This window comes from Gadus morhua, chromosome 6, assembly GCF_902167405.1.
Source record: "Gadus morhua chromosome 6, gadMor3.0, whole genome shotgun sequence".
NCBI classification, from domain to species: Eukaryota; Metazoa; Chordata; class Actinopteri; order Gadiformes; family Gadidae; genus Gadus; species Gadus morhua.
The window spans coordinates 4,720,130-4,733,982 of NC_044053.1; the positions used below are offsets into that span (position 1 = coordinate 4,720,130).

At 42.4% G+C, this 13,853-nt stretch overlaps 1 protein-coding gene across 1 annotated transcript; it reads right to left on the bottom strand.

Moving 5' to 3' along the window:
- Window positions 1–4,497: 4,497 nt before the first annotated feature.
- On the bottom strand, window positions 4,498–13,210 carry slc6a20 (solute carrier family 6 member 20). The gene is made up of 11 exons (XM_030359508.1): window positions 13,027–13,210; window positions 12,079–12,219; window positions 11,619–11,710; window positions 11,038–11,265; window positions 9,998–10,108; window positions 9,080–9,321; window positions 8,413–8,575; window positions 7,061–7,265; window positions 6,220–6,379; window positions 5,859–6,024; window positions 4,498–5,515 (listed from the first exon to the last, which is right to left on the bottom strand). Exons 1-11 carry the CDS (start codon window positions 13,148–13,150, stop codon window positions 5,306–5,308), a joined length of 1,842 nt encoding a protein of 613 aa, XP_030215368.1. The 5' UTR covers window positions 13,151–13,210; the 3' UTR covers window positions 4,498–5,305.
- Between the last annotated feature and the right edge of the window lie 643 nt (window positions 13,211–13,853).

Here is a 13,853-nt window from a genome sequence, read left to right on the forward strand (position 1 = left end):
GAACAATGTCAAAATAATATATGACGTACCGCGGTACACCTCTGTAACCGCACCAAAGTGCCTGTACCGTGAGGGTTCGGAACAAATACGTATACCGTTACACCCCTAATGACTAGGCTACTTAAACTTTTTTTTTTTGCGTTTTTTGATCACACTTTAGTTTTCAACCTATTGTTTGTCACGAAGAGAGTGACATTTTGCCATGCTTTCGGATGCTTCGAGGTGTTTCCATCACAGTCATAAGTGCTTACGGATTTGGTGTAGTAGGCAGGCTAGTCCATCGGCTGACGTAGCCAGGGTTTGAAACATAGTGAGGTCCACAGATTAATTATTTTTCGACCGCAGATTTCTTTATACAGTTGTTTATGGTTTCCAATTATATTTTTAGCTCTAAAAAGTACTTAGGTAAGGTCCGGACCTCACTCACCTCATTGCTGGCTACGGGCATTGGCTGGGTTCAACATTAATCAAATGGCCTGCGCTACTGTAGATCTGTCCTAAGTCAATGGTGCAACAGTTGCTGTAGACCGCGTCAAACGCCGTTAGGGGCCAATGAAGAAAGGCGATTATTTGAGTTAAAGCCAAAAATCACAAATTCCCTTTGTAAAACCGTGTGAGCTAGGCATCAGCAATGCCTTGGACGACAATCCTTTTCAGTCGCTTGGGCCTATACCTTTATATTTGACTGATGCGTACTATTAACATAATAATTAACTAACTGAAGGATTTGAAAATACTGGTCTAAAATGTATCCTACTACTGTTGAAGAGCAAATGAACAAGTGTCCGCCCAGCTAGGGATTTACTTACAACTGCCATAACGTAATGCAACAACTTTCCACACCTTTATTTGGATATTTTTATTATTATTTATTGTTTTCTGTTCCTTTGTCAACCTTAAGTCTTAAAGGGCCTGATGAAAGCACTATACAATTTAAGTTTATCATTGTGAAAATGATTATAATGATATGCATAATATTTTCATGGTAATATTTTAATTATTATGATTAATATGCTTGTTATTATTATGATATGTTCAAAGTTCAAAAAGCTTTATTTGTCCAACATGTTGCCATATTAGAAAAGCCTTTGATTGAAGGCAGTTTGTTCTCCCTAATTGTGTGTATGTGGTGCTTGTGTAAGAAGTAGTTTGTGTTTGTGTACTGCCTTGCAGTAGAGTACTCTAAGCATTTTGCATGGAGATTTTTTTGCCAGAGGCACTCTGCATCTTCTGCCTAACAGAAGTAGCTCAAAACAGCCCTGGAGAGGGGGGGAGGGATCCAGGAGAACGGAATTGGTTTTCCTTTCCTTATCTTCCTTTTGATTATGATTAATAGGCTTATGATTGATATGTTTATCATTGTTCAAACAACACAAAATGGTCTGCCTAAGATACACACCACATCGCGATGTTTTGTTTGTGCCGACTGATCAACCAAATGAAGTGAGCCCTTTGTGTGTGTGTGTGTGTGTGTGTGTGTGTGTGTGTGTGTGCGTGCGTGTGTGTGTGTGTGTGTGTGTGTGTGTGTGTGTGTGTGTGTGTGTGTGTGTGTGTGTGTGTGTGTGTGTGTGTGTGTGTATAATGTGAAGCAGTGGCTTCTGATTATGTCGCAACCCGTGACCCCTAGTAAAATGTATATACGTTTACAACCCCTATAAACATGTGTTGTTTAGTTTTTGTGGAGTTATGGTCAAAGTACGTCAGTAGGGTCATACAGTGGTAAGACACTGGGCTTGTTTCGGTTATCATTTCTTTGTATTGTACCTATGCACATGGCTCCATCCCACTCACTATCCCCAGCTTGCTCTTTGCCCTGATGTCATAAATCCCACAGGTTTCCATCCCTTGTCTGTCTTCTTCTTGTTATGTATGGATCGATAGAAAGATAGGAAGGTGATTCTGCATAAACGTTTGTTTAGCACATACTGATAAGCCCCTACTCATATGGCGAAGTGTTTCTATTTGGCCTATTGAGAGCTCCAAATACAGGGCTATGGGTATGAGTACAACACATCACTTTTAATGTCAATTTTATCCCATCTTTACTCCTACTTCCGGCAGCGTGGGCAGACGATTTCAATGCCTGTGCCAAAGAGCATTGAAGAAGGACTTCAAAAGGTTCGTATGCTGAGTGCTTTCCTCGCATTACGACATCCACATCCACACGGGCCACCACCACACTCTACCTACATGTATGGATCCAATCATAACCAAACATCTTGCAAAAAGATTTTGCTTTAAAATAAAACTAATACTGTATATATACTGCAAATAGATTTTGCATAAATATACAGATTACCTGTCGTTGATGGCTTCACGTGCCACACTAAAATTTGAACGGATCAATTCTATGGTCTGACAAGAGGTTCATAATATTTTATCTATTTTATATCGCAACTAAGGCACTGAAATATGAAACGGATGTATAAATGATTAGTTAGTGATAAATTAAACTGCTGGTGGAGACGTCACCTTTCGCTACATATTTGTGATCGCTTATTGGAAGCTGAGGATTATCCGATTCTGTTGCCCAACTCGTCATAGTCGGGCCGGTCTAACACAGAGCTGTGGGCTGGGAAAACAGGGAGGCTGTACAACAAAATAACCACTTTTAAGGATTATAGGGCTTAAAAGCTAATAATTAGCATGTGTATATATAGTTGAAAAATATACATACACTTATTTCATATGAATTCTAACGCCATGACTGACAACAAACCATCCCAATGATGCCACGCAAAATAACGGCATGCTGTCTTACTTCTCATTGTATGCTAGTGCCAATGACAACCCTTGTTTAAATGCCAATACTATTCAAACTAGCTGGTTAATTGTTCAAGATGTTTGTGATGGAAATCATAATTCCATAAATGTTTACTGCATGACAAAAACTTGAGGATTGAGGTCAGACCGTAAGAAACACAAAGCTTAAAATGCCATTTCAGATTAGCCCATGGGAGAAGGCTTGCAAGCGTAGAGGTTGAGTGCAAACAGTTGGGGGTTATCCAATTATGTTTTTCTGCAGATGGCAATGTTATACTATGATGAATTATTAGTAAAGAAACCAGCCAAAGCAAGGCATCTTTTGAAACTATCCAACCGGAAAAAAATTCTACCCTACCCTCAGTCCTCGCTCCAAAGCAACACAGCGTGAACATTTGTCGATCATGTGCTTGTGACCTTGATTCCACTACTGGGTAAAAACCCATTAAGAAACCTTGACCTTCCCTTTTTATGTGTTGAAAAATTATAATAAACACACACACACACACACACACACACACACACACACCATGTTCCATCTTTGTTTGTCATATCTGGTACTAGCCTATATAATGAAGTTTACTTCGAAAAAAATAATCCCTCATTTTTATTTATCAACCTCGTTCCATGAAATAATCTATATTTTCAGGTTTAAAAGCCCTTAAAAAAAGTGTAAAGTGAAATTTACATTTTTATATATTTAAACAATCACCTGTTAAAATTGACCTGGGAACACTTTTTTTGCACACGACAAACAGACGGCGCAGCGGTAGCCAGGTAGGTAGTAGTGCAGGGGTCACAAACTCCTTTTGAACCCGCTTCTTCAGTTGTACTGAGTCTTACAAAGGGCTACTTGACTCGCCGGCCTTCTCTGCCCTTAGGGCACTGCCAGGTGTGTAGTTATCCTGGCAGCTATTGAGACAGGTAATGAAACGTCGCACCACATTGAGCCGCTTGGCCGTCGCATCAGTCGCCCCGGCAAACAAGACGTACACACTTCTCCTACTAAATAGTAAAAAATAACCCTTCCTCCAAATCATTGTGAAAACTATGAAAAAAAACGTTTCTTTCTCTTTTCCGCCATGTTTTTCTTTATTTTGTTGGTAAACCCTGCTGCTAGCTCCAGATTTACGTTGTGCTCACTAGCTTGTCGCAGCAAAGAGGGCGCACCGGGGCGCACCATATTGAACTTTCCAGAGAAGGTTAGAGTTCGTAAAACATTTGTTTCTTAATGTTATATTAAATATTGTCATTGCCATAAAATCGACATCAATGCAAGTGTTATTGATTTAAAAAGAACAACACAATTAATATTTAAAAAAAATGCTATTTTTAGAACATGCCCTGCATGGTCCTGGCGCTAGTAGAGTGACAGGCCACCCGTCCAATCATATCATTCAGGCCGAAATAAATGCTCGGACGGGATTGGATTAATAGACCTGCGACAGCCAATGATACAAGATATGTTTTTATGTAGGAGCATTGATTTATTGAACGCTGTCACGATGTAGAGGGAATTTGAACAAATAGGACAAAAATAAACGACCTACCCTCCCTTCATAGGATAATGACTTAATATGTTAATATTAGCACTTAAAATTAGACAATAACGTTTCAAGGGTGTGAAGTCAATAACGTTTCAAGGGTGTGAATTATTAACAAGAGTACTCAGACTTTAAACAGTTACAAATCAATGCGCTACAATTCCGACATTAAACAAGAAAAATATATATGCACCGTGGAAGAATATTTTAATTTCAGCAGATTAAAGTCAGTAAAAAACAACAGCGGTATGAATGAAAGTAACTATTATCTAATCATTGTTCGTAAGCGGAATAGTGTACAAATGCAACCCATAAAATCATCGAAAAATACCAAAAGTACACCTCTACTATGAAGACGTACAGTAAAACTATTACATGGGGAATATGTACAGTTGAGGAGGAAATAAAGTGACTTCAATGGTCATGGAACATTTTGCCTCTGGAGTGTGTATACATATATATATATATATATATATATATATATATATATATATGTATATATGTATATATGTATGTATATATAGTTACATAGACGTATATATGAGACTCTCCGTTAAGGTACATTCAACACCAGGATGGGATCAGACCTCAGATGCTCTTTAACATAAAGAGACCTGAAATGCTGAAATGCCCAAACCTAAAAATTCACACAAACCTTCTTTGGCACCTACTGATCCGATACAGATATATATATATACATAGATATAGGTATAGATATAGAAAAAGATACATAGGGCGAGATAGGGGGTGAGAGGGGGGCAAGAGAGAGACAGAGAGACAGGGAGAGAGTGAGAGAGAGAGACAGATACAAAGATAGAGAGAGATTGAGATTGAGGCGAGAAAAGAGAAAGCAAGAGAGAGGGAGCGAAAGACAGAAATATAGTATGGGAGAGAGAGGAGATACAGAGAGAGGGAGAGAGAGAGTTTGGAAAGGCAATATCTCTCCACTTGGCTGGTACACAGCGGACCTCCCGGCCGGGTGGGGGCGAGGGACGAGGTTATTCTTGGGAACAGTGTTCTGACGGTGGAACAACCCACGCATCAGGCTCCCTCAGAGCAATTTGGGACGGTTCCGGTGTCGCGGGTCGGGCCTTGCGCCTGCAGTATGTATAGAGTGCACTCAGTGGGATGCAACTTATGGTGGAGACCAGGAGCAGACCGATGAAGACCTGGCCATAGACAGGATACTCCATCACCACTGAACGCCCCTGCAGGAAGAACATACATGGTTATGTCTGGCTCTGCTGCCATCAGTGAGAGGACTAAGGCCAATCCCATTTCTACCCCTTACCCCTTGTTTTGAAGGGGTAAGGGGAAGGGGTAAGGGGAAGGGGGAAGGGGGAAGGGGAAGGTGTAAGGGTTAGAAATGGGATTGGGCCTAACCCCTTCAAAACAAGGGGGAGGGGTAAGGGGGAGGGTAAGGGGAAGGGGTAAGGGGTAGAAATGGGATTGGGCCCAAATCAACAGGGATCTCAGGAGACTTTTTGTCTACTCAGGTGGAGGCAACACTGCTTCCACTATGGAGAGAAACTAGAGGACAGAAGGCCTCACCAGGTCTTTGTCCCAGGCTTTGTAGGTGGGCGTTCCTCCCTGGATGTAACCGACGATGTAGAAGATAAACAGACACAAGAGCAGCGCAGGACTGACTGCGACCAAGAGGACTTTCCATAACCAGCTCGGTTTACGGCCCAGCATGTCCTCTACGTCCTTTTCGAACCTGGAGATCGAGAACGTAAGATCACAACTCGCAAACGCCAACCGTGTGTGGGCCTGGTTGACTCAGGTTGTGCACACATTTGAATAGGAACTAAAGAAGTCCTTTTGACCATTTCAGACACCAAGTTTTCAGTCGTTTTAGTGTCACAGTGGGGACACTACCAGGGTGATCGCGCTCAGACCTCACAGAACACACCTCGTTATCCCGTACACGTAACTGACGATGATGACCTCCACGAGGACGATGAAGAAGAGGGAGAAGCTGGCTGCGTAGTCGTTGAACATGGTGAACCAGTAGTTTCCCTGGCGTGTGGTGAAGCTCAGCCCCACCAGGAGACAGAACACGCAAACCAGGGCTGCAAGACGACGCATAGTATATCAATATTGATCACTGATAAAGCAGTGGTAGGGTTAACATTGATGAACACATCTGATTTGTTGACTTACACGCAACACTGATATCAGGGCTAAGAAACCTCAAAAAGCTTAACTAACCCTTAACTAAATCCAAACCTATGCGTAAACAACACCTATATTTGATTCAACTAAGATCACATCCTATTTTTTTCATTCCTCAATCTATTAATCTGCAGTCTTATTATTGGAAATAATGCTTTAGTCCAATGACACATAGACATAGAGCTGGGCTCAAGGATTTCTGCAGGTCGACTACAGACATTAAAGTTGGATGGCAGTAGCGTCTAGACAACAGGGCTATCCCGCTGCCCTCACAGACTTGAGGCCTGAAGAAAAGCCAGAGCCTGAGCACAGACGATGGCGTCGAGTACCTCAACTTCCATTCCACACTCGTGTGAATCACTGAGCACTTCTACTTTGCCGGCGGAGCTGAAAGTGAGTTGCGGAAGCAGAGTGCATTTTATCTCGGCATGGGGTCTATTAATTCTGCCCCGCACCTGGTGTTTTCTAAGCAAATTAAAATTGCGCAGATGAGTGCGTCCGCGTCAAATAGAATATGCTTCCGTTGTGAGGAAAGTTCAGCGCTCTCCGCTTGAGGCCTGGGGTGAGGCGAGGCTTACCGCTGAGAGCCTCGATGCTGATGTTTCGAGACACGACCTTGAAGTCTCTCAGAGGGGTGATGATGGCGGTGACATTGCCCAGCATGCTGCCCATGCCAATGGTGAGCAACATGAAGAAGTAGAGCACAGACCACAGCTGGGGGAGAGGCATGTTCTTTATACCCTCGCTGTACACTATGAAGGCCAGGCCGGCCCCCTCCACGGCCTGGAACGAGAGGCGGAGAGAGGGAGACAGAGAGAGAGAGGGGGGGGGGGGGGAGAGAGAGAGAGAGTGAGAGAGAGAGAGTGAAAGAGAGAGTGAGAGAGAGAGAGGGAGAGAGGGGAGAGAGGGGAGAGAGAGAGAGAGAGAGAGAGAGAGAGAGAGAGGGGGGGGGGGGGGGAGAGAGAGAGAGAGTGAGAGAGAGAGAGAGAGAGAGAGAGAGAGAGAGAGAGAGAGAGAGAGAGAGAGAGAGAGAGAGAGAGAGAGAGAGAGAGAGAGAGAGAGGGGGGGGGGGGGGGGGGAGGGGAAGAGAGAGAGAGAGAGAGAGGGGGGGGGGGGGAAGAGAGAGAGAGAGAGAGAGAGAGAGAGAGAGAGAGAGAGAGGGGGGGGGGGGGGAGGGGGGAAGAGAGAGAGAGAGGGGGGGGGGGGGGGGAAGAGAGAGAGAGAGAGAGAGAGAGAGAGAGAGAGAGAGAGAGAGAGAGAGAGAGAGAGAGAGAGAGAGAGATAGAGAATAACAATGTGAACCAAAACAGTAAGAGTACGATCAGTTGATTATTAAGGATTGTATTCAATGTTTGAAAGTAAAAATGACTAAATAAAAGTGATTTAGTGACTGCTCAACATATCAGCCATTTTCACGGCTGCCAACTTGACTTTCATACAAATAAAGTTGAATATGGAGTTTGCTTGCACAAACAAGATAGATGATTGATCGAAAGATCAGGATTTTCGTGGTAGCAGCTGCCATGCCTCTATCAAATGAGTAGCATGAAAGATAAACCTACACACTGTCAGAGGAGATAGTAAAGAAAGTGGGGAAATAAGGGGAGGAGAGGTTTTATGGGTTGGGCGACTCCAACTATCATAAATAAATGCAATTCTGTACCACCGCAATAGGAAACAATTGTGGTGTATGCATAATTGTGTGTTGCATAACACATAAACACAATAATCGCAAAGGCAGGATGAAGGGAGGTGGTCCTAATTCAAACTGTCAATGTCCTGACGTAATCACCTCACCTGATATATCGACTGAAAAACTGACCCTTCATCCCCCAGCCAGTCATTCTCCCTTTGTTCCCACGAGACAAAAATACAAACTACAAGCGGTGCTTCTGAGTATTATCATTGCAACACGTTGCGACTAACGTACGTTTCCCAATTCAGCCTCCAGGTCGCACTCCTCCAAAACGCCCGACAAGTCGGCAAACTGCTCCGGGTACGTGCTGTTCAGCGTCTCCAGCCACCCGCCAACGTTGTCCAGAGTGATGTGCTCCTCCGCCATGTCGAAGGTATTCAGCAGCAGCATCCGCGTCCTGGAAGCCGGAGAAACGAGCGTCTCGATGTCATTTAACCGAATGACAATCCATCACCTCCGACATTTCCCATGATGGAGGCGCCTGTCTCCCGTTGGGGAGCTATATTACGAGTTTTTATGTGTGTGTGTGTGTGTGTGTCTGTGTGTCTGTGTGTGTGTGTGTGTGCGTGCGTGCGTGCGTGCGTGCGTGCGTGCGTGCGTGCGTGCGTGCGTGCGTGCGTGCGTGCGTGTGTGTGTGTGTGTCACCCCCATAAAATCGGTTACGCTTACGCTATGATTCACGTTTTGATGAACTCCTCTGAAATAGCTGAGGCCCGTTGAAACCATCGCGTTCAGAGTTATAAAATGTATAGATAGCTGATATGAAAGAGTTTATGGCAGTGGGTTCATACTGTATGACCAAGCGTTCATTGAGAAGAACATAACAAGAAAACACTGCATCCGATTCAATGATAAACAGCTGCCCGCACGCACACAAACACCATTTCACGTAATGATTCACCTTTCCAAGCAGCTCTCATAGTTGACGGTAGCCTTGAAGCCGTATATAGCAAAGGTGACTATACAGGCAAAAATGGACGTCCCACTGTTGATCATTGACACGACAATGGCCTGCCGCTCAAAGTTGTTGTTGTATTCATTGTAGCTGGCGAAGGCTATGAGAGAGCCGAAGCCCAGACCCAGGGAGTAGAAGATCTGAGTGGCGGCGTTGACCCAGGTTCTGGGGTCGGCAAGCTGCTCCATCTGACATCAGACAGGAGACAACGCGCACGCACACACACACGCACGCACACACACACACACACACACACACACACACACACACACACACACACACACACACAGATTCTTCACCCATGGGGAAAATGACTCGTAATCCTCATCAAGGTGAATGGAAGAATACCTATTTGTTAAAGGTGCTGTCCTACCGACCGCACCTATAAATATTAGTGCTGTCAAGCGATTAAAATATTTAATCGCGATTAATCGCATTAATGAGGTAGTTAACTCACAATTTTTTTTCGATGCAAAATATCCCTTGATTTCTTTGTCCCATTAATTTTTCGAATATTAATGGTCTTATCAACACGGAGAAGTGCATCGGCTTGCCTTGTGCAAATGTTTTTTTATTGATAACAACATTGGCATATACTGATCAAAACAGGATACAAAAAAAAAGCCTGATGAACATACAAACATACTTCTTTGTTTTGAGCCAAAGGATTTTCTTTTAATTTAAAAAAAATTAAAATTAAATTACGTTAATCGCACGATAAAAAAATTAACGCCGTTAAAATTGGTTTGCGTCAACGCCGTTAATAACGCGTTTAACTGACAGCACTGATAAATATATATTGATGATCAACGATCAGCAACAACAGCCACAACAACAGAGCCGCCCCTGGGATGGGCAACGTACCTTGGGGGTGAACATGAATTTGATACCGTTGGCAGATCCATGCAGGGTGAGCCCTCGGATCAGGTAGATGAAGAGGACGACGTATGGAAATGTGGCAGTAAAGTAGACCACCTTCAAAAAGTAAGATGTAAGCATTACACAACATAACATACATGACTTGTCAGCACATATTAGTCAACATTGATATCTTTGTAGCCATTGGTGACCTTACCAAGAATCCGTTTTAGCTAAGTCTATCCAAGTAAGTTATTCAACAAAAGGAATATGTTGAATAAGTTAATAGCATGCTCCATTTGGCACGGAATGTGCTTTTGAAAGTGCTTGAGCCATTAGTGCCCAGCTCTGTTTACCCAAGCCTTAAATATCCCTTGAGGTCGTGATCTGAAAACAGTGTGTCTAAACCGACTGCAAGGGCTGAGAGATGTATTGTACAATTTGTCCACATTCATTCGAGATTGAAAAGAGATTTGTTATCAAATCACGTGCTGATTGTATGGCACATTTACATTTAGGGCATTTAGCAGAAGCTTTCATCCAAAGCGTTTAGACAATGTACTTACTTACAGTAAGTCGATTTGTCATAAGAAGGTGACACAATATATGGCTGTCGGTACAGTAAGGATGTTCATAGAACCAAGTGCAAAGCATTAACAATCCCTACGTCAGCTCATTGTCCATAATCATCAGAGATGGCTAGCCTAGGATACGATGCTACACAACTAAGTACTATAATTAAGTAACATACAATAAGTGCGTACATTAAGTGCCAGGGGGGGGGGGCAGCTATGCAGAGTCTAGGTGAACTCTGAACAGGTGAGTCTTGAGTCTGTGTAAGATGTGTAAGCGTCAACTGCAGTTTTGTTTCCGACCAAAGTTCAAAATTGCAATTTATTATGTGGTCAAATGTCTAGATACCGTATAGATTCTAACCCGCCTATTAGTCATTTATTATTCATAGATACTTCCGCCTCGTGCGCGGGGATGAACGCCCACGCCACCCCGACCCAAGAGACAGAGAGACCCACGGAGGTCGCCCCCACCTTTCCCGTGGACTTGACTCCGCGGAGGATGAAGAGGAAGGTGAAGGCCCAGGCCAGCAGCAGGCAGAGCACCTGACCCAGGTGCATCCCGCCCGTCTCGTCGATGGACGAGGAGATGTTCAGGGTCTGCCGGTAGAAGAAGTACTGGGTGGGCGTGGCCCGTTCGCACTCCTCGTCCGGGCCCGTCATGTTGGCGTTCAGCGGGCACTCTGCCCAGGGCAGAACGGACTGGGGGTGGACGAGAGAACACTAGTTTGACATTTATATATTACATACATACATATAGATATTAATGGTATATTATGTGTTATTATATTTCGGTATTGCTGCTGGTGTGTTTAACTGTTTACATTGGCAATTGTAATTGATTATATCTATTATTTATGGATCGGTAAGATATAACGTGGGCTCACGGGAAAACCCATGGCTGCTGTTTTACACTTATATATTTGATGTACAGTATATATATACGTTAATGATATGTTATGTCTTATATTTTGGTATTGCTGCTGTTGTGTTTTTCACTGTTCTTGTTGGCCATTATAATTGATATTGATTGGTAAGGTATGGCGTGGGCTCACCTGAAAGGAATTGAAGAGGTACCAGAAACTCCAGGCGTTGAGGATGTTGTAATACAGACACAGATACAGGGAAGTCAGGACACTGGCAATGCCTGTCATAAGAAAAGGATATAAGGTGGTTTAGTCTTTGAGTTTACATTTGTGTAACTTTATTTTTGTATATTATATTATTAGTGTCAATGAAACACCAAAAGACAATACTAATATGAATATTAATAGTGTCAATAAAACCACAATATCCCCTACTAATATGAATATTAATTGTGTCAATAAAACCTAATATCCAATATGAGTATTAAAAGAGTCAATAAAACCCCAATCAATATACTAATAATATTAACGCAATCAGTTTACCCAATCAAATGATTTGTGTCATTAGACATTATTAAACTGGTATATATACTTTTTTTTTTTTTTAAAGGGAATTGAAAAAAAAGGTACATCTGACTTCTTGACTCACCAATGCCGCCTAGATAGGGGCTAATGGCAGACCACGCCCCGATGCTGCCAAGACGCATCTTCTGGCCTATAGCGAGCTCCATGTAGAATAGAGGCACACCCTCCAGGACCAGCATGATCAGATATGGGATCAAAAAGCCACCTGAAACGCGTAAATACAAGTTATACAGGCCTTCGAAAAAATATTTGTTCGCTTACAAACCCTTACCAAAATATGGGAGACACACACACGCAAAAGCAAACGCACAAAAGCGAGCACACACACACACACGCGCGCGCGCGCGCACACACACACACACACACACACACACACACACGCACACACACACACTCGTAATATAATATCGGAAATGTAACGTCATCTGATAATCTCAAATCACAACACTGTTAACTTCAATCACACCTGTTATTATTAGCATTCAGTATTAGGTCCTACATTAATATTACAAAAGTATCGTATATGCTATTATATTAGGCCTATTGAAGTAGCAGACAATGTGATGAAACTGCATCAATACTTTACTTTTGCTAAAGATAAAAAATATAGGCCTATATGGTTATTAGCCCAATAAATATGCATAGGATACGCATCCACCTGATAAATACCACCTCAAGGAAAACGTTTTATTCAGATAGACCCCGTTGTTTTAAACGCCCCTTACTCAACAATAGCCATGTTAACGACAATGTATTTATTATTCATATGGTTAATTCCTCAAGGAAAGTATAAATTTGACATTACAGAAATTACCAAAAATAGGCCTCAATACAATATTAATAACAAATCAGGAATGATATCTAGTTAGATTTAACAATTGATTTAACAATTAACTTCCCGTCGTATTTAGCCTATCTATTGTGACCATGTCCTTGTAAAGGCGTAAATGTTTTCAACAGAGTGCAAATAAAGGCATTATTCTGAGCGACCACCCGTTGTAGGGCTTCTTACCTCCGCCGTGCATTTGACACAGATATGGAAAACGCCAAACATTTCCCAGTCCGACAGCGTAGGAGACGCAAGCAAGTACAAATTGCATGGGATTCTCCCAATTCGTTCTCGCATCCTTTTCCATCACTGTGCAGTCTCTAACTCGTATACAGCCAGCTTGCGTGTCTCGCTGGATTACTTTGAAAGCAATTTTGAACTAGAACCACCAGGCAGGGGCAGGGTCTAAAGTTAACTCCCTCACCTCCCAACCCACTCTTTCCTCAGATAACTGAGGTGAATGTTTGATTTACTGGCATCTTTAGATCTTTCTGACAATACCTGCTCCTTTAAGTAAAGTTTTTAAAATCTTGATTTGCCTAAAGCTGAGCAACCAAGTCCACATTGCAATGGGCAATATGCCCATCGTGCACTCTAAATCGACTTATTGCCGGTGTAGGTTTAGGTTTGCAGTACTTTTTTCTTAACAGCAATTTATTTGTTGGCGTTCGGCAAATGAAATCATCACAATATTCAGTTGAATATTAACCTAATTGAACAAAACAATTACACACAGTGACCTGTCAGTTGGCGTTTTTTGCTGGATTGAATATATTATGATCAAAATACAGAGAAAAGTTTGAATACATTTCTCTTGAATATTTGCCATGAAATTTTGAGAAATGTTTTCATGGGAAGTAATAGTCCGCTCTTGGACTTCTGAATTACACAGATAGTAATCTTACAATTCTAAGAAAATGATTAATGCAAAATAAAAAAATATAGGATTGCTTCTATAATCATCCTATTCCTTAGTGTGATATTATTTAAAGGCCGTGTTGCAGGGTTTA